The sequence below is a fragment of the Delphinapterus leucas genome, chromosome 15, assembly GCF_059928025.1.
Source record: "Delphinapterus leucas isolate spDelLeu-1000000601 "Yukka" chromosome 15, BTC_Dleu_Yukka2, whole genome shotgun sequence".
Lineage (NCBI taxonomy): Eukaryota > Metazoa > Chordata > Mammalia > Artiodactyla > Monodontidae > Delphinapterus > Delphinapterus leucas.
This window is the reverse complement of record NC_143143.1, coordinates 35,245,436-35,262,770: the sequence shown is the minus strand read 5'-3', so window position 1 is coordinate 35,262,770 and position 17,335 is coordinate 35,245,436. Positions and strand designations below refer to the sequence as shown.

At 50.4% G+C, this 17,335-nt stretch overlaps 1 protein-coding gene across 4 annotated transcripts in view; it reads left to right on the top strand.

Annotated features, from left to right (window-relative positions):
- The window catches only part of DNASE1 (deoxyribonuclease 1), a 30,907-nt gene that overhangs the window by 9,420 nt on the left and 4,152 nt on the right, over window positions 1-17,335 (top strand). For 2 of the 4 annotated variants that reach the window (XM_022594736.3, XM_022594735.3), the window contains exons 2-8: window positions 5,535-5,969; window positions 8,182-8,334; window positions 15,318-15,404; window positions 15,866-16,013; window positions 16,382-16,470; window positions 16,643-16,726; window positions 17,025-17,140. In XM_022594736.3, the coding sequence (XP_022450444.2) occupies window positions 15,867-16,013; window positions 16,382-16,470; window positions 16,643-16,726; window positions 17,025-17,140 (436 nt within the window). In that variant the 5' untranslated portion in view covers window positions 5,535-5,969; window positions 8,182-8,334; window positions 15,318-15,404; window position 15,866. Of the gene's footprint in view, window positions 1-1,938; window positions 5,970-8,181; window positions 8,335-15,317; window positions 15,405-15,865; window positions 16,014-16,381; window positions 16,471-16,642; window positions 16,727-17,024; window positions 17,141-17,335 lie in introns of those variants that run through there. The other 2 variants (XM_022594737.3, XM_089896251.1) reach the window with 2 other exon arrangements.

The window sequence follows — 17,335 nt, the reverse complement described above, 5'->3', positions numbered from 1 at the left end:
AATTAGGTATTTGAAAAAAACAACGACCTTTCCCTGTCCTTGCAGACTGGCTCTGTTGTGCCTGGGCACTCCTTCACTGATTGACTGGACTTGCTTTGAGCATAGGGATCAGCCCAGGTGAAAGCTTAAGGTCATCTCTGAGGGTTTGTTTTGCCTGGGTCTGTGTGTGGCTTTTTTCATTTCCTCTTTATACACAGCTGTTTTTGAATGTCTTATCTTCCCAAGAGTCTCATCTCCAGCTTCTGTTTGTGGCCTTAGGTTATCTATTATATATCTTCACTCATAAGCTCTTGCTCAAGGCATCTCAGAGTCTGAAATCCTTGTAGCCTTCATGATTAGTGCCTGTTGATTTTCTCTGCCTGAGATTCAAGTTAGGTGGACAGAGATCAGTCCTTCAGACAGTCCCAGGACTGGTTAGATCATTGCAAATAAGGTCAGCTCTGCTCCCTCTGATTTGAGGGAGGGAACTGGGAACTGGTCTGCTGCCTCCTCTAGACCAAGACACTGCCATGCCAAGGTGGGTAGGCATTGATTGCACATTCATTTGGCTGCTATAGACGTTTGACTGTTTTCCAGATCTCCTGTAAAGTTAGTTCAGCCAATTTTGGATTGTTTTTTGTTGTCTCTGATGTCACTCCTTACGTGTACGTTTTTTGTTTTTGTTTGTTTTTGCAGTGCGCAGGCTGCTCACCATTGTGGCCTCTCCCGCTGCAGAGCACAGGCTCCAGACGCGCAGGCTCAGCGGCCATGGCTCACGGGCCCAGCCGCTCCGCGGGATGTGGGATCTTCCCAGACCGGGCCACGATCCCGTGTCCTCTGCATTGGCAGGCGGACTCTCAACCACTGCACCACCAGGGAAGCCCCTGTTTTTGTTTTTTTAATATTTATTCATTTATTTGGCTGCTCCGGGTCTTCGTTGTGGCATGCAGGATCTTTAGTTGCGGCATGCAAACTCTTAGTTGTGGCATGTGGGATCTAGTTCCCTGACCAGGGATCGAACCCGGGCCCCCTGCATTGGGAGCACGGAGTCTTAGCCCCTGGACCACCAGGGAAGTTCCAACCTGTAGGTTTTTTTGTGCATAATCTTTATCATATTAAGGAAGTTCCTCTCTATTCTTAGTTTGCTGAGTTTTTATGGTTTTTTAAAAAGTATTGAATTTTGTGAAATGCTTTTTTTTAATGTGTGTTGTTATTATCATGTGATTTTTCTTCTTTGACCTGTCAGTGTGAGAATTTATCTTACTTGATTATTGAATGTTGAGCGAGCCTTTCATACCTGGAGTAAATTCCACTTGGTCATGATATGTAATTCTTTTTATACAGTGTTTGGATTTTATTTTATTTTACTTTTTAAAATTTATTTTTGGCTGCGTTGGGTCTTTGTTGCTGCGCGTGGTCTTTTCTCTAGTTGTGGCGAGCGGGGGCTATTCTTCATTGCGGTGTGCAGGCTTCTCATTGAGGTGGCTTCTCTTGTTGCGGAGCACAGGCTCTAGGTGCATGGGCTTCGGTAGTTGTGGCACGCAGGCTCTAGAGCGCAAGCTCAGTAGTTGTGGTGCATGGGCTTAGTTGCTCCGCGGCATGTGGGATCGTCCCTGACCAGGGATTGAACACATGTCCCCTGCATTGGCAGGTGGATTTTTAACCACTGCGCCACCAGGGAAGTCCCTGGATTTTAATTGTTTATATTTTGTTGAACGTTTTTGTATCTATGTTCATGAGAGAGATTAATTTGTACTTTCTTTTCTTGTAATGTGTTTTGGTATTAGAGTGATGCTGATGTCACAGAATAAGTTAGCAAGTATTCCCTCTGCTTCTACCTTCTGAAAGAGACGAAAATTGGTATAATTTCTTGTTAAATATTTGGTAGAATTTACCAGTGAACCCATCTGGGACTGATGCTTTCTGTTTTGGAAGGTTATTTGTTCATTTCTTCGGTAGATCTAGGCCTACTCAGATTGTCTCTTTCTGTTTGTGTGAGTTTTGGCAGATTGTGCTTTCAAGGATTGGTTCATTTCCTGTTAAGTCAGTGGTCCCCAACCTTTTTGGCACCAGGGACCAGTTTCGTGGAAGACAGTTTTTCCACGGATGGGGTGGGGAGGGAGGGTTGGTTCAGGTGGTAATACAAGCGATGGGAAGCAATGGGGAGCGATGGGGAGCGGCAGATGAAGCTTCGCTTGCTCGCTAGCCCACCCGCCTGCCTGCCCACCTGCCCGCCCGCCGCTCACCTCCTACTGTGCAGCCCGGTTCCTAACAGGCCGCAGACCGGTACCGGTCCGTGGCCTGGGGGTTGGGGACCCCTGCTCTAAGTTATTACATTTGTGGGCATAGAGTTGTTCATAGTATTCCTTTATTATCTTTTTAATGCCCATGGGATCTGCAGTCATGTCCCCTTTTCATTTTGGATATTAGTAATAATGTGTCCTCTCTCTTTTTTTTCTTAGCTCAGCTAGTGGTTTACTGATGATCTTTTCAAAGAACTATCTTTTTGGTTTCTTGATTTTCTCTATTTCTTGTTTTCAACTTCATTGATTTCTCCTCTAATTTTCATTATTTCTTTTCTTCTGCTTACTTTGGAACTAATATGCTCTTCTTTTTTTAGTTTCCTGAAGTGGATGCTTAGATTATTGAGTTCAGATATTTTTTCTTTTCTAATACATGCATTCAATGCCATTAATTTCCTTCTAAGCACTGTTTTCGCTGCATCTCACAAATTTTGATAAGTTGTATTTTCATTTTCATTTAGTTCAAAACATTTCTTAATTTCTCCTTTGATCTGTGTGTTATTTGGGAATGTGTTATGTAATCTCCAGGTGTTTGGGGATTTTCCAGCTCCTTTTCTGTTACTGATTTCTTATTTAATTCTGTTGTGGACTGAGAGCATACATTGTATGATGTCTGTTCTTTTAAATGTGTTAACATATGTTTTATGGCCCAGAATGTTGTCTACTTGGTGAATATTCCATGTGAACTTGAGAAGAATGAATATTCTTCTGCATGAAGTAGTCTATAGATATCTATTATATCCAGTTGATTGATGGTTTTGTTGAGTTCAGCTATGTCCTTTTCTGCCTTTTGGATGTGTCCATTTCTGTCATAGGGGTGTTGAAATCTGCAGCTATAATAGTGGATTCATCTGTCTCTTTTTGCAGTTCTATCAGTTTTTCCTTCATGTATTTTGAAGCTCTGTTATTAGGTACATACATATTAAGGATTATTATGTCTTCTTGAAGAGTTGGCCCATTTATTATTATGTAATGCCCCTCTTTTTTAAAAAATAAATTTATTTATTTATTTTTGGCTGTGTTAGGTCTTCTTCGTTGCTGTGTGCAGGCTTTCTCTAGTTGCGGCGAGCAGGGGCTACTCTTCGTTGTGGTGCACGGGCTTCTCACTGCAGTGGCTTCTCCTGTTGCGGAGCACAGGCTCTAGGCACGTGGGCTTCAGTAGTTGTGGCACATGGGCTTAGTTGCTCCACGGCATGTGGCATCTTCCCGGACCCGGGCTCGAACCTGTATTCCCTCCATTGGTAGGCGGATTTTTAACCACTGCACCACCATGGAAGTCCTGAGTTGTGTGATCTTTTTCAGTGTTGATCTGATGTTCATCCCATACTGTGTGTTTTTGCATTTCAGATATTTATACCATCTCTAGAAGTTCCATTTAGGTCTTTTTAAAGCTTCTATTTCTCATTATGCTCATGTTTCCCTCTACTTTCCTGAATTTATGAAGCATGTTTATAATATCTGTTTTATTGTCCTTGTCTGATAATTCCTTTATATCTGTCACTTCTAGGTCAGTTGCTATTGATTGCTTTTTCTTATGGTCATAAGTCATATTTTCTCCTTTTTCACATGCCTGGTATAGCAGTTGTCAATCCACCCTTCATCGCCGGCTTGTGATGCTGGAACATTCCTCCCTTGCCAGCTAGCCTGATACTAACCTTTGTCAGTGGAGGGCGCTGGAGGAGAAAGGGCCTGTCATTCTGGTTCTTTGTGCTTTGCTCATTCCTGTTTTGTGACATTAGCTCACCCCCGGTGAATTTCTGTGGCACCTTCTCAGGCAGCTTCCTAGCTGCAAATTCAGCAGCACTGGCCTGGGTGCCAGCGATGAGGCTCTTTATATATTTCGAAGGGGGTAGGCACTTGCATGGAACCCAGGCAAGTTCCATGGGTACCCCAGCTGGCCTCCTGGCAGCTCTCTAGTGAGTTCATCAGCACCTCCACCCTGGTGACTTCCTAGCACTCTCTGCAGACAGCTTCCCAGCTAATTCTGTTGGCACCCTCTCAGGTGGCTTTCAGTTCCCAGCCTTGGCCTGGGACAGCCCAGTAAACTTCACCATCCAGTGAGCTGTGATCTCGCAGCTCTGAGTCGTTCTCTTGTATACTTCCCTTCACCCTAGGGTATTCTGTAGGGTTCTCTTTTGGTTCCTTTTAGTTAATTCCCTATAAATAGTTAATTCTTTATAATAAACTTCCCTTGTTTAAAATACCATGTGGTATCTGTCCCCTGGCTGTACCCTGATCGATAGACCTGGCAATTTCCTTATTGGCTACTAGACATTGTAAATTTATGTTGTTGGTTGCTGGGTTTTGTTGTATTCCTTCAAGTAGTATTAATCTTGGTATGGCACCCAGTTAAGTTCCTTGGCATCAGTTGATCCTTTAGAGGATTGTTCCCGAGCTGAGTTAGGGTAGTCCAGAGCTGCCTTTGGTCTACAGCTAATTTAGCCTCATTACTAGGAGTGATGCCCTTCTGAGGATTCTACCCAATACCCTGTGAATGAGGAAGTCTTTCCATGGTGGCTTGTGGGAACACAGTTTATTCCTTCCTGTGTGAGCTCTGGGGATTGTTCTGTCTGCTCCTTTCCAGGGGTTCTTGCCCCAGCCTCCTCACATAGTTTTTCTTACACAGGTACAGATTTGTCCTTAGCTGAAGACACGAGGGAATCCTCTTTGGATCCTGGAGCTCTGCTTTCTGTACAGCCCCCTGCTCCCCAACATTTTGCTGTACACATTCTAGCCACCTGGGCCTCCCTGACCTCCTCAGTGTCTCGTGCACTCAGGAGACAGCCAGGTCTGAGTTTCCCTTCCCTGCACTGTAGCCTAGAAACTGCCTCACCTATGGCTGGTCAGTCATAGGGCCCAGAGTTCCCTGGCGGTCCAGTGGTTAGGACTTGGCGCTTTCATTGCTGTGGACCCAGGTTCAGTCCTGGTCGGGGAACTAAGATCCCACAAGCCGCACGGTGCAACACCGCCCCCCTCCCCCCTGCCACAAACACACAAAAATCATAGGGCCTAGTGTGTTGGTGTCCCTTCTCCCTGGGATCACTGTCCTGTACTTATCCAGTGACTGAAAACCATCACATCATCTCTTGTCCAGCTTTCTTGTTGTTTAGGGCCCCTGTTACTCCATCTTGAATGAGTGAATAAACACACAAACAAATGAAACAGCCTGATGAAATTTCAGGACAAGTTGGTACCCTGTAGCTAAGTTGACTGACGTTATTAACGCTCCCTTTTTTCTTCTTTTTAAACCAGTCACGTGTGAATGGGAGCAGCAAGATGGCACAGGCTGTGAGGGAGTGACATGGTGGCAGTCTGGAGTTGGCTCCCCAGCAAATTTGCATTTTACCAGCTTTCTGCACTGTGTCATTTGTGGGCTGAGGCACCTGCGAAGATCACTGCCTCCTCACAGGAGCTCAAGTGAGGAAACAGCCAATCACCAATGCATTTGCATAGGCCTCCTCTATGGCCTGCTACAACTTCAGCAGTCTTTGGACGATGGGGAGCCAGACCGACAAGGCACCTGCCTCAGGCCACTCTGGCCGAGGACCAGGTGGGAGGGCGCTGGACTGGGCTCATTCCTGGCATCCTGAGGTCATTGCTGCTTCTGCCTGAGGCCCTGTCCCTTGACTGGCGGCTGTGCTTTTATGCAGGCCCTGGGGAAGAGAGTCTGGAAAGCCAGCCTCACAGGTAAGTGGACGTGTTTTCTAAGCTGGTATAGAAGTGGGGTGAGATCCAGTGCCATTCCCCAGAGCCCAACGATTCCTGAGGAGGCAGAGGTCTCTGCGGCTGCCTTTCCTGTTCTCCTGGGGGCACATTCTCTTCTAGTAGCTGGGAATCTACGTGCCTCAGGCCCCCTCACTGGGGCAGTGTCTGGACCTTTGGGTAGAGAAGTGGGGGCAGGGCCCTATGTCTGCCCACATTTGGCAGGCCCTTTGGGGAGCCCTCACTCTGGTGGGGGGCCTGGGCAGGACAAGCGCAGCACCCTTCCCTCACAGCAGGCCCGATGAGGTGACTGCCCTGGAGGCTGGGTAGGGGGAAGCTGAGGTGCGGGGGAAGAATGGTTCAGTGGGAGCCTTTCTCCTCTCATGACTGAGCCCCCCCACAGGCTCTCACTGCACGTGTCCCCACCCCCAAGAGAAACTGAGTTATAGGAACATTACAGCTCACAGCTTCCCATGGTAGTGGGGGGCAGGGAGAAGTACCCAGGGGAGCTCAGGGACTGTGGTCTTCTCCTCACTGGTGGGGCCACATTGCTCAATGTCTTATACTCTGAGGTCCAGAGATGCTTAGATAATGGAGGGTGAGCAGAGGCTGATGACTAGTAGGCACGGTGACCAGGGGAGGTGGGGAAGACATGGTACCAGCCTTCCCTAGCTGCTCATCCAGGAAGGAGTAGGCAGAGTTGGAAAGACACACTGCACTTGGGACTCAGGTCTGAGGGTCTGTGGTGAGAGCTGTGGTGGCTACTGCATCGTGGGGCTGTACCATACACGGGCATCGACCCCTGGGGCCATAGGTCCTTGTGAGAGTCCTGCTGGGCTCCGGCTCAGGCATGGGCAGCCCCCTCCTCTCCATGGAGATGGACCCGTACCACCTCCTTCCTCTCTAGAGTCAATCCTCAGCCTTTGCCTGGGACTTCCATGACAGGGCAGAGTTGTTCTGAGCTCTCTGCTATCTGGCTGCGCTTTACCTGAGTATCGTTCTGACAGCCACTTACCCCACGGGAAGCCTCCTTCCCCTCTGCTCCCCTCCTGTTAGGAGCTGTAACTTTGGTACTCCCTTATCACTCTTGGTTACGTGTCTCCATCCCACCAGGATTTGGGATGTGGAGGCTGAGGAGCCTGGGCCAGTGGCAGAAGCCTGTTCCTTTACTTAGTCATCAGGGAGGACCAAGTCAGGCTCCTCTTGTGTGAGATGCTCACACTTAAATGGGCACAACCAGAGCAGCTGAAAAGGTTGGAGCATCTAAAGACATTGTTCTGCCAAGAAAGTCCCTGCCTGACATTCATCTTTTCATTCAGCAAGTAGTTGGTGAGCACCTGCTATGGGTCAGGCCTTGTTTAGGTGCTGCTACATAAGCCCCAGCTCTTGTGGGACTTATGTCCAGTGGGATGAGACTGACCATACATTGTATGTTAGATGTGATTGTTGGGCAAGAAAAAATAAGCAGGGTAAAGGAGATAGAACAGTGGGACAAAACCTGCTACTAAGTAGGATGCTATGGTAGGGTGACATCTGGGCAGAGGCTCAAGTCAAGGGAGGGACAAACCATGTAGCCATCTGGAGGCAGAGTGCTCAGGTAGAGCAGTGCAAAGGCCCTGAGGCAGGATCCCCTTTGGGAAACATTGTTGAAACTGTCAATGTGAAATAAACTATAGTGTCTATAGATAAGCCACGTGGCTGGTTCTGGGCAGGAAGCACAGCAGGTACTTACAGTTCTCAGAAACCAGCATTGCCCATCTGGCTAAGGGTGCAGAGTCCCCAGAAAGGAAACAGGCCTGGAGCTGGCAGTCTGCAGGCCCCAAGGCTTCTTCTCTAGGAGTGAGGTAGTAAACCTGAGCTGAGGACAGATGCTCCATTCTCTGAGGAGCTGTAGAACAAGTTTATGGAATATAGAATTGCTATGTCCTGGCACTATGCCATCTTCACTTTTAGTAGTGGGCTGATGAGAACAAATGCTGTGGATTTCAGACAGGATATGGAGATCTTCAGTCCTAGAGACTCTTGGTCGGGCAGGAAGGGATGGTCTGTTTCCCTTCTGGCTGCCTCTTATCGGGTGGAATACCTCTGCACAGGACATTTATAGCTCAGAGATGTCCACACGGCCTGCTAGTTGGACCAGCTTGCCTAGTTATCAACCATATCCTGTCCAGCGCTCTGCTTCAATGACTCATTCCAGGTAATGAAAACAGACTGCTTCTGGCAATGGAGTAGCTTATGGCAGACCAGTGCCTGACGAGGACTCAAGGAACTGACCATAATTCAGAAAGCATCTGCTTGTAGGACTGGAGCACTACCCCAGCACCCGCAACTCAGAGGGGAGCTTGAAGAGGTGAGTCCTATTTCCTGCACTGGCTTCTCCCTTTGGGGCTGGGCAGGAGCAGCTGCTCAGAGGCAGAGAAGCCAGAGGAGCTCCGCATAACCTTGCGGGACTGGGGAGACAGCTGGGGGTTTGGGCCTGCTGAGGCAGTGGGACCTGAGGGCCAAGATCCCTGAGAGGAAGGAGGCCAGAGAAGCAGAAAGTGGCTAAAAAAGCACAGCTGGGGCTTCCCTGGTGGCGCAGTGGTTGAGAGTCTGCCTGCCGATGCAGGGGACACGGGTTCGTGCCCCGGTCTGGGAAGATCCCACATGCCGCGGAGCGGCTGGGCCCGTGAGCCATGGCCGCTGAGCCTGCGCGCCCGGAGCCTGTGCTCCGCAACAGGAGAGGCCACAACAGTGAGAGGCCCGCATACCGCAAAAAAAAAAAAAAAGCACAGCTGGCTTTTTGGCAGTTTCATGATGCTAGGGAAGAGTTCAGAGCCTGCCAAGGAGGAATGGCCCTAAGAAATACCAGGCTCTCAGCTTGGACCATTGGGGACCACAGGTAGATTGGACTTTACAAGGACTGTGGAATGAGTTTAGCGTTAGCTGAGCCCTGGAGTGGCTTGAGGTGGCCTTCCCCTCTGCTGCCCACCCTGGAGGGAGACACCATCCTGATCCTCAACCATCTGTCACACACAGTGCCTGACACTCTGTCAAGTTACTAGGTACACTGAGAAACAGGATGGGGGGAGTGGGGGGGAAGAGTGACAGACCCACAGGAGATAAGATATTGGAGTTAGCAGACATGGACTTTAAAATAACTGACTAACATATTGAAATAGGTGAGGTGGAGAGTTTCACAGAGAATTAGAATTCATAAAAGATTAAATGAAAATTCAAAGTGCAATAACTGAAATTTAAAATTCAGTAGGTGGATTTAAAAGTAGATGAGAGACAGCTGAAGAAAGGACTAGTGAACTGGAAGATAGATCAATAGAAAATATCTCTGCAAACCCCACCATGACCAGCTCGCACTATCCTGTGAGCTTCCTTGTCCTGGGCCCTCTGAGCCCTTCTGTAAACCCGTTGGGCAGTGGCGGGGGGCCTGCTGAGGAGGCTCTTTGTGCTTGGGAGAGACTGAGGGGGCTTGGGAATTTGGGGATCGCTCTCCATTGCAGCCTTGTTGGAAACATTACCAGCACATTGGCAGTCTAGTCATTGAGCTCCATGACTCTAGTGAAATCTTTAAGGGTCTCAGGCAACAGGAACTTTGTGCTCATGGGCTCAGGCTAAAGGTATGCTAATCTCTCCAACATAAACCTTAGAAAATGCCTTTGGTGGGACAGGGAACCAAGGGAGGCTTGTCTGTGATTTGCAAGGGGCGTGCACATTGCTGCTCAGGCTCGTGGACCATGGAACCCGAGTGCTGCCTGTTCCACTGACATGGGGCACTGGCGTAACTGGGGGTGAGGGAGCAGGGTCGGGGCTGTGCTGAGCTTGACCTTGAAACTGTTGTGGATTGTAGCAGTTCACACGCATGTTCTGAGAAATTTTCCATCCTGGGTTAATGACTTCCTTATAATGAACAGAAATAAATTCAAGAGGGATGGTGAGCTAAGGTGGGGTCATGGGCCAAGGCCAGTGGCTGGGCTGAGAGAGATGACTGCTGACCTGCACAGGCTGTCTAACATGGATTAAAGCAATGTCACAGCAAAGACATTGGCCTTTTATCTCAAGTAAAAGATGGAAGCCCCTTTGTCCTCTAAAATGCTCTGTCTTGGGGCCAGCGAAAACCGCTTTTGAGGGGAGAGGAGGAATCCAGGTCAAATCTGGGTGAGGGAGGACACAAGAGCCACTGGCTCCTGGGAGCTTCTGGTCAGCCCAGACCAAGTGTCCAGAAGCAACTTGGACACCCTGCAGTGTCTCCTGTGCTTCAGGAGAGGAAACCATGTTGGGTTCTCTCTGGAAGGTCCATGAGGAAGGGACGTTCTCTCACATGGGAGGTTGCGGGACAGGAGGTGAGGAACAGGTGAGCACAGAGCCTTCTACCTTCCAGGCATTGTTTTAGGCCTGGTCAGTTTCATGGACAAGATAGACAAGGTCCCTGCTCCTGTGCAGATTGTGTTCTAGTCCAGAGGCCGCCTTCAACCGGTGTAAGCAAGTAAGAGCAAACACTAAAACAAGGAAAACAAGTGATAAGGGTCATGGAAAAGATGACATTGGGACCACGCTGGTGGCAGGGTTGGGTTGGGGAGAGGGCAGCCTCCCTGAAGAGGTGATGGTGAGCTGAACTGGAATGACAGGGTGGGTAGCTCTGCGTGCAGAGCGGCACCCTGAGCTGGCATTGCACAAGTCCTGGTAGGCCCTGGCTTTCCTCATAAGGACAATGAGAAACCGATGATAGATTTTTTAAAAAAATTATTTGTTTGTTTGTTTGGCTGCATTGGGTCTTAGCTGTGGCACACAGGAACTTCATTGCGGCATGTGGGATCTAGCTCCCTGACCAGGGATCGAACCCAGGCCCCTTGCATTGAGAGCATGGAGTCTTAGCCACTGGACCACCAGGGAAGTCCCCCGATGACAGATTTTAAGCAGGAGAAAAAGGTGATCTGATTGCACATTTACAAGATGTGCTGCATGCTGTGTGTTTACTGGGATTGTGGCGAGAGTTTCTGGGAGCAGGGAGACCAATGGGCGGATTTGCTTGTGTTCAGCAAAGGACAGGTGTCGCAGCTGCAAAGCCAGAGGGGACTGTAGACTCAGGATGCATTTGGGGTGGGGCTGAGAGAAAACAGGGACCCAAATGAGCCTCAGGTATCTGAGCATCTGGGTGGAGGCAGGGCCGTAGTGGGAGGGGGGCATACCCACTGTGTATGTCAGATCTAGAAGTTCCCAAACTCGCAGTTCAGAGCACTTCTAGTTAAGGTTCAGTAATTATTTTAAGGGACTTATAGGCCAAAAGAAGTACCTAACAGTTCCATTTTTAAATACATAAGTCCAAACAAGTTAAGTATTGACATCCTAGCAACTTACAGTAGATATTTGGAAAATAATGTAAACTTAAAATTTTTTTCATTTCATTTTTAAGTAACTGTAATTATTTATGGGTGGAACGTGTGCCTATCGGCTCTTCTTGAATCTTGGAATCAGATTGGACACTGCCACCCTTGTTGCTTTTTCCACATTGATTCTTACACAGTAATTGCTTTTTCAATAACTGCCAGAAACCTAGCTTTGCAGACATGAAATAGTGGAAAGGAGTGTAGCAAGATATGATGTTGAAACCATGAAGTGTTCAGAGATGTTTAGTATCACCATTTTCCTCAAAAGTAAAAGGCATCCTGCTGTGCCTGCAAGTTCACTGTGGGCTGGGGGTTCTTCAGTGCATTGTTTAGAAACTGCAGCTCTGTGCCCTTCCCTTTTCCCTCTGGGTCTGTGGACGTCCTCTCTCCTGGGCCACATGTTGGTGTGCAAGTCCCCCACCACCACCCCCAGCAATTCTTTGGGATGGCTCACTGGGTCTTGTGGCACTCACTGTTGCCCTCACAGCCCAACAGCCTGCACATGGCAAATGTCCCTTTGAAGCTATCGTGTTCCCAGCTTCAGTGCTTAGAGGATTTTCTCTTTATCCTTTGATTTTATTTTTTATAAATTTATTTATTTATTTATGGCTGAGTTGGGTCTTTGTTGCTGTGCGCGGGCTTTCTCTAGTTGCAGCTAATGGAGGATACTCTTTGTTGTGGTGTGCGGACTTCTCATTGTGGTGGCTTCTCTTGTTGCGGAGCATGGGCTCTAGGCGTGTGAGCTTCAGTAGTTGTGGCTCGCGGGCCCTAGAGCACAGGCTCAGTAGTTGTGGTGTACAGGCTTAGTTGCTCCGTGGCATGTGGAATCTTCCTGAACCAGGGCTCAAACCCGTGTCGCCTGCATTGGCAGGCGGATTCTTAACCACTGCACCACCCGGGAAGCCCTATTCTTTGATTTAAAACGCCTCAGAACTCAAGACCTGACCCCGACTTAATTACTTCAGTGTGATGCGTCATTTCCCCTTCCTGTATCTGAACAGGTTTAGTTTAACTAAAGAGTGTGGCAGACTCTCGGGGTTGATGTAAAAATAGCTCACCCTGATCAGAGAAGGTGGTCTGCTGTCTGCACCCATTTCCCTGCTAATGTGACGTTGAAAAATGCCAGCAACACTGGGCTTCCTCCCTTCCCTGGCACCCATTCTGTCTCCACTGTGGAGCCTGGCGCGGGAGGAGTGTACCCCTGACTCTGCCATTGGTGTTGGGTTTGGCCCTGTCACTTGCTAAGACCAAAAGAATATGGGCAGAAGTGGCATCATGCAGATTTTGAGCCTAGGCTTCTGGAGGCATCATGTATTTCTGTTCACCTCTCTGGAAGTTTCCACCTTCCACCATGTTGGAAGAGCATATATGCTAGCTGCAGCCCCTTCAGCCCAGTGCCTACCCCCCCCAGCCCAGAGGGAGGCCCAGGGAGCAGAGCCCTCCCAGCTAACCTACAGACCTGTGAGCATGAGGAAAAAAATGCATACTGCCATACATATTGAATCCTGGAGTTGCTTGTTACACAGCAACAGCTGACTGATACAAATGGAAAAGAGGTCCATGAGGGAAAGTTAAAAGGGTGATGGAAATATAACAGCTGAGAAGGTTACTAGTCTTAGGGATAAGATGAATTTTTAAGATGTGAAATGATTCTTCTGTAGAATAATGTTATGTCTGCTGATCCTTAAGACAAACCTAAGAGGAAAGCAGTGACAGTTTTATCCCCATTTTATAGATGAAGATATTGAGGTTCAAAGTGGTTGAAGGTGCAGTGGGTGAGCCTGGTCTGGGCCCCAAATCCCTGACTCCTGGGCCAGGCTCTTCCCGGCTGTGCTGCCTGCCTCTCTTGTGGGCCTGACTTAGAGCAGCCAATATGGCAGCAGAGCTTGGCACTTTGTGCAAATGAGGCCACCGTTGGGACCTTTCTTCTGACAGGTTGGGGAGGGAGGGCACCTCCCAGAGAAGGGGCAGCATTTGGTTGAGAGGGGGACAGGGGTGCCAACAAACAGGTGCCTGTGTCCCACATGCTGAAAACTGGGGGGTCTGGGTGTCTTCTGTGTGAGCCATGGCTCTGCTGCCTACTGGTTTGCTCTCATGCTCCCCTCAAAAGGTCTGGCAACTGTGTATCCAGGAAAGATACCTATGGAAGAAAAGTGTCAAGGCACCTACACTGAATACATTGATGGTCTTGCCTGGTGGTTGGGGTCTGGATTTTGACACACTTGAAGCCTCGGGGATTTTAAACAGGAGAGTCAGCAATCAAACCTTTGCAAAAGGCTGCAGTGGGGCTTCTGGCAGCTTGAGGGCCAGGCCACGTGACCCCATGTTGTAGATGCCATATCAGGGTACACACGAGCTGACTGGCATTCCTACTGACTGCTGGAGCTGTCCGTCAGCATGTTCTCATTACTTCAGGGGGTTCTGGTCTTGTTGAAGTTGGTTTACTTTCTGAGTTGTTTTTAATCCCTCTGTGTCCTCCTACTTCATGACCAGCTGACCACATCCATGGCACTTTGATTTTGACCTTGGCTCCTGCTGACTTTTCCCCTCAGGCCCCTACTGCTCCCTGACCCCCAGGCCCCCGTAGCCCTACACTCCCCTTTATACTGCAAGACCCTTCCTTTCCAGGGAGGGACCCAGCCTTCACAGTTGCAGGGCTGTCCTTGGAGACCACAACCTCCAACCCCGAAATGGGGCAGAGCCCCCATGGATAGGGTGATGGGCTGAATAATACCCCCCAAAATATCTCCATGTCTTAATCCCTGCAAACTATTAACTTCACACGGCAAAAAAGGATCTCAAGATGGGGAGACAGGCCTGGATTATCCGGGAGGACCCTAAACTCAATAACCTGTATCTTTGAGGGGGGGAGAACCGACACAGAAGAGAAGGCAATATAATGATGGAGGCAGAGACTGAAGTGATGCAGCCATAAGCCAAGGAACACCAGGAGCCTCCAGAAGCTGAAGAGGCAGGAAGGGTCTCCCCCAGCGCCTCCAGAGCGTGTGCAGCCCTGCCACACCTTGTTTCAGCTCAGTGAAATGGATTTTGGACTCTGGGCTCTAAGATTATTAGATAATAAGTTTCTGTAGTTTCAAGCCACCAAGTTTGTGCTGACTTGTTACAGCAGCCACAGGTAATGAACACAAATGGGAAAGCCAAGGATTCCAAATGAAATGACTGGACCCATGGCCTGGCATGGACCCTCAGCTGCTGCCTGACAGTGTCCTTATGACTCAGCCACTCCTGTCACCTGTGTGTGAAATGCACAGGCTCTCCACAAGAAGGTTTCCTGCTGCCTTGCTGGCAAGTGAGGTGGACTCTGCGGCCCCTGCCCCTGCCCCTCCCTGGTGCCCGCAACCCTGCAGCCCCCGATGCTGCATCTCATGTGCGCCCTGTTGAGAGCCCCAACTCCTGGCCAGGGTGCTTGCAGCCGTCACAACTGAAGGATTAGGAAGCAGGGGTTGGAGCTGGTGAGAGATGGGGTCCTGGGAGAGCAGCCACCGTGGGCTCCATTTGCAACATGGAATGTCTGGCTTTGGCTGCTAGCTCCAAGGTCACCTCAAGGCCTGCAGCCAGGAGTAGCCAGGGCCCTGCCCTCCAGTGCATCTGCTCCCCACCCCTGGGAGAGCAACTTGGGCAAAGGACACAGAGCCTTTGGCTGTTTTTTTTTTTTTTTTGACTTTTTAAAACCAAGGGCAAACATCAGGTGCTCTTTACAGCAGCAAAGACCTGTACCTTTTGAAATAAACACATGCCAGCTACCCACCTGCTGGGAAAGCCCCACAGGCAGCGCTATTGTTCTGTGTCCTCCAGGTGATGCCCTGGGAAAGGTCACAGCTGCCTAAACCTTTAAAACCCCAGGTGGGACGAACATTCCCTGTGTGAGGATTTGGAGCTGCAGCAGCTCACAGTTGTGTTTCTTAACACTTTGTGAATTTTTTTCTTAAAGCAGTGAAAGGAGAAAATTGCTACCGAAGAGTATCAATTCTTGATTCTTGGCGGAATTCCTGTTGTCTTTGTGAAAGTCAAGTTTCAGGTGAGTGTGCCTGGTGCCCCAAGGGCTGTGTGACCCGTGGCCTGTGAAAGGTGGGTACCAGGCCCATAAGCCCCGTGGAGTCCCTCTTGGTGACCGTGGCCACCCTGGGAAGAGCCCTGGCCAATCCCAGAGGGGAGGGCGGCTGGAGCAGGGAGGGCGGTGAGCTGGTGCCCCACCCACAGTGTCAGGGGCTTCCTAGGCTGGCGACCCTCACAGGGGCTCATCTGCTGGCAGGTGAGGAGTGAGAAGATCCAGCGCCTGTTACTTGGCACTTGGTGTCTGGCTCTCTGTATGCTGGTGAGAGGGCTCAGAGGCTCACCCTGGCCTGCTTGGCATAGCCCACAAAGACAGGGTTTTACTCAGCCTTGGGCTCTACCAGCTCTGCGCAGCTGGACTCAGGGAGGCCAGAGTGCTGAGTCTGCCACCCTCAGGCCCACATGTGAACATTCCTCCTGATCCAGAATGAGGGGTGCCAGGCTGATGGGGGTGCTGCTCACCCTGGCTGGCCTGCTGCAGCAGGCCCTGTCCCTGAGAATAGCAGCCTTCAACATCCGGACTTTTGGGGAGACCAAGATGTCCAATGCTACCCTCTCCAACTACATTGTGCAGGTAAATCCAGGCTGGCCTGTCCTCAGGGTGGTGGAAGGGGACGGCCCTCTAACAGGCCCTGGGAACCCTGGGCCAGTGGTCAGTCCTGAGGGTGATCGGCAGTGGTGGTGATCGGGGGAGGGGATTGAAAGCCTCTGGTCTCAGCCCACCTGTCTGTCAAGGGGACAGGTCCTTGTCACTGCTGTGCCGTCCACCACGGCTGGAGGTGGTGGGATGTCTGGCACGTCCCAGGCAAGTCCCAGGCCAAGCCGTGACAGGAAGGTGTCTGGGAGGAGCAGGTCGGCCCTGTGACTCACAGCAGGCAGGCTCGGATGCCTCAGTCTCCACCCAGCCTGCCCCGCTTAGCAGTACTGTGGCCTTGTCCCCAGATCCTGAGTCGCTATGATATCGCCCTCGTCCAGGAGGTCAGAGACAACCAACTGATGGCCGTAGGGAGGCTGCTGGACAAACTCAACCAGTGGGTGACAGTGCGGTCCCGGGAGGCGTGGATGGGAGAGGGTGTGCCACTTCAGCCAGGCCCCAGAGATAGGGATGTGGGCAGGAGCCCTGCTATAGATGTATATAGGTGGCAGGAGGGTCCCCACGGACTGCCCCCCACCCCGACCGGGACATTTGTTTCCTCAATCCAGGGATGACCCAAACACCTATCACTTTGTGGTCAGTGAGCCGCTGGGACGCAACAGCTATAAGGAGCGCTACCTCTTCCTGTTCAGGTAGATTGGGTCACCTCCTCAGAGGGTGCTGACAGGAGGCTGGGGTGTGGTCTAGAGAGCCTGTGAGCCCCTCCCCTCCGGGTGTGGGGGCGAGAACTGGGGCCATAGAGCAGGGCCCTGAGCTGGCCTCACAGCCTGTGCAGAGGCAGGGGGACATGGCAGGAGCTCCGGGCCAGTGGGTCTGTGCGGTGCTAAGGCCGGGCCCCCTGCCCACCTGGACGTGGCAGAAAGTGACTTTACCAAGACAAGCTGGCACCCTGGCCCAAGGCTAACTGCCCTCTGGCCTGGCCTTCTGCAGACCCGACCAGGTTTCCGTGCTGGACAGCTACCAGTACGACGATGGCTGTGAGCCCTGTGGGAATGACAGCTTCAGCCGAGAGCCAGCTGTGGTCAAGTTCTCCTCCCCCTTCACACGTGAGTGCCCCGCCCAGCCCTTCCCAAGACACCTGGAAAGCTGTCTCGTGCTGCAGCCCACACCCTTTGTGCTTTGATCTTACATTGGAATTACTTAGGAAAACGTCCACCCTCAAAGACTGGCTCATGTGTCCTCCACCACAGCCCGACTCCTGGCTGAGCCCAGCCCACACCGGCTCAGTATGACTCCTGTTT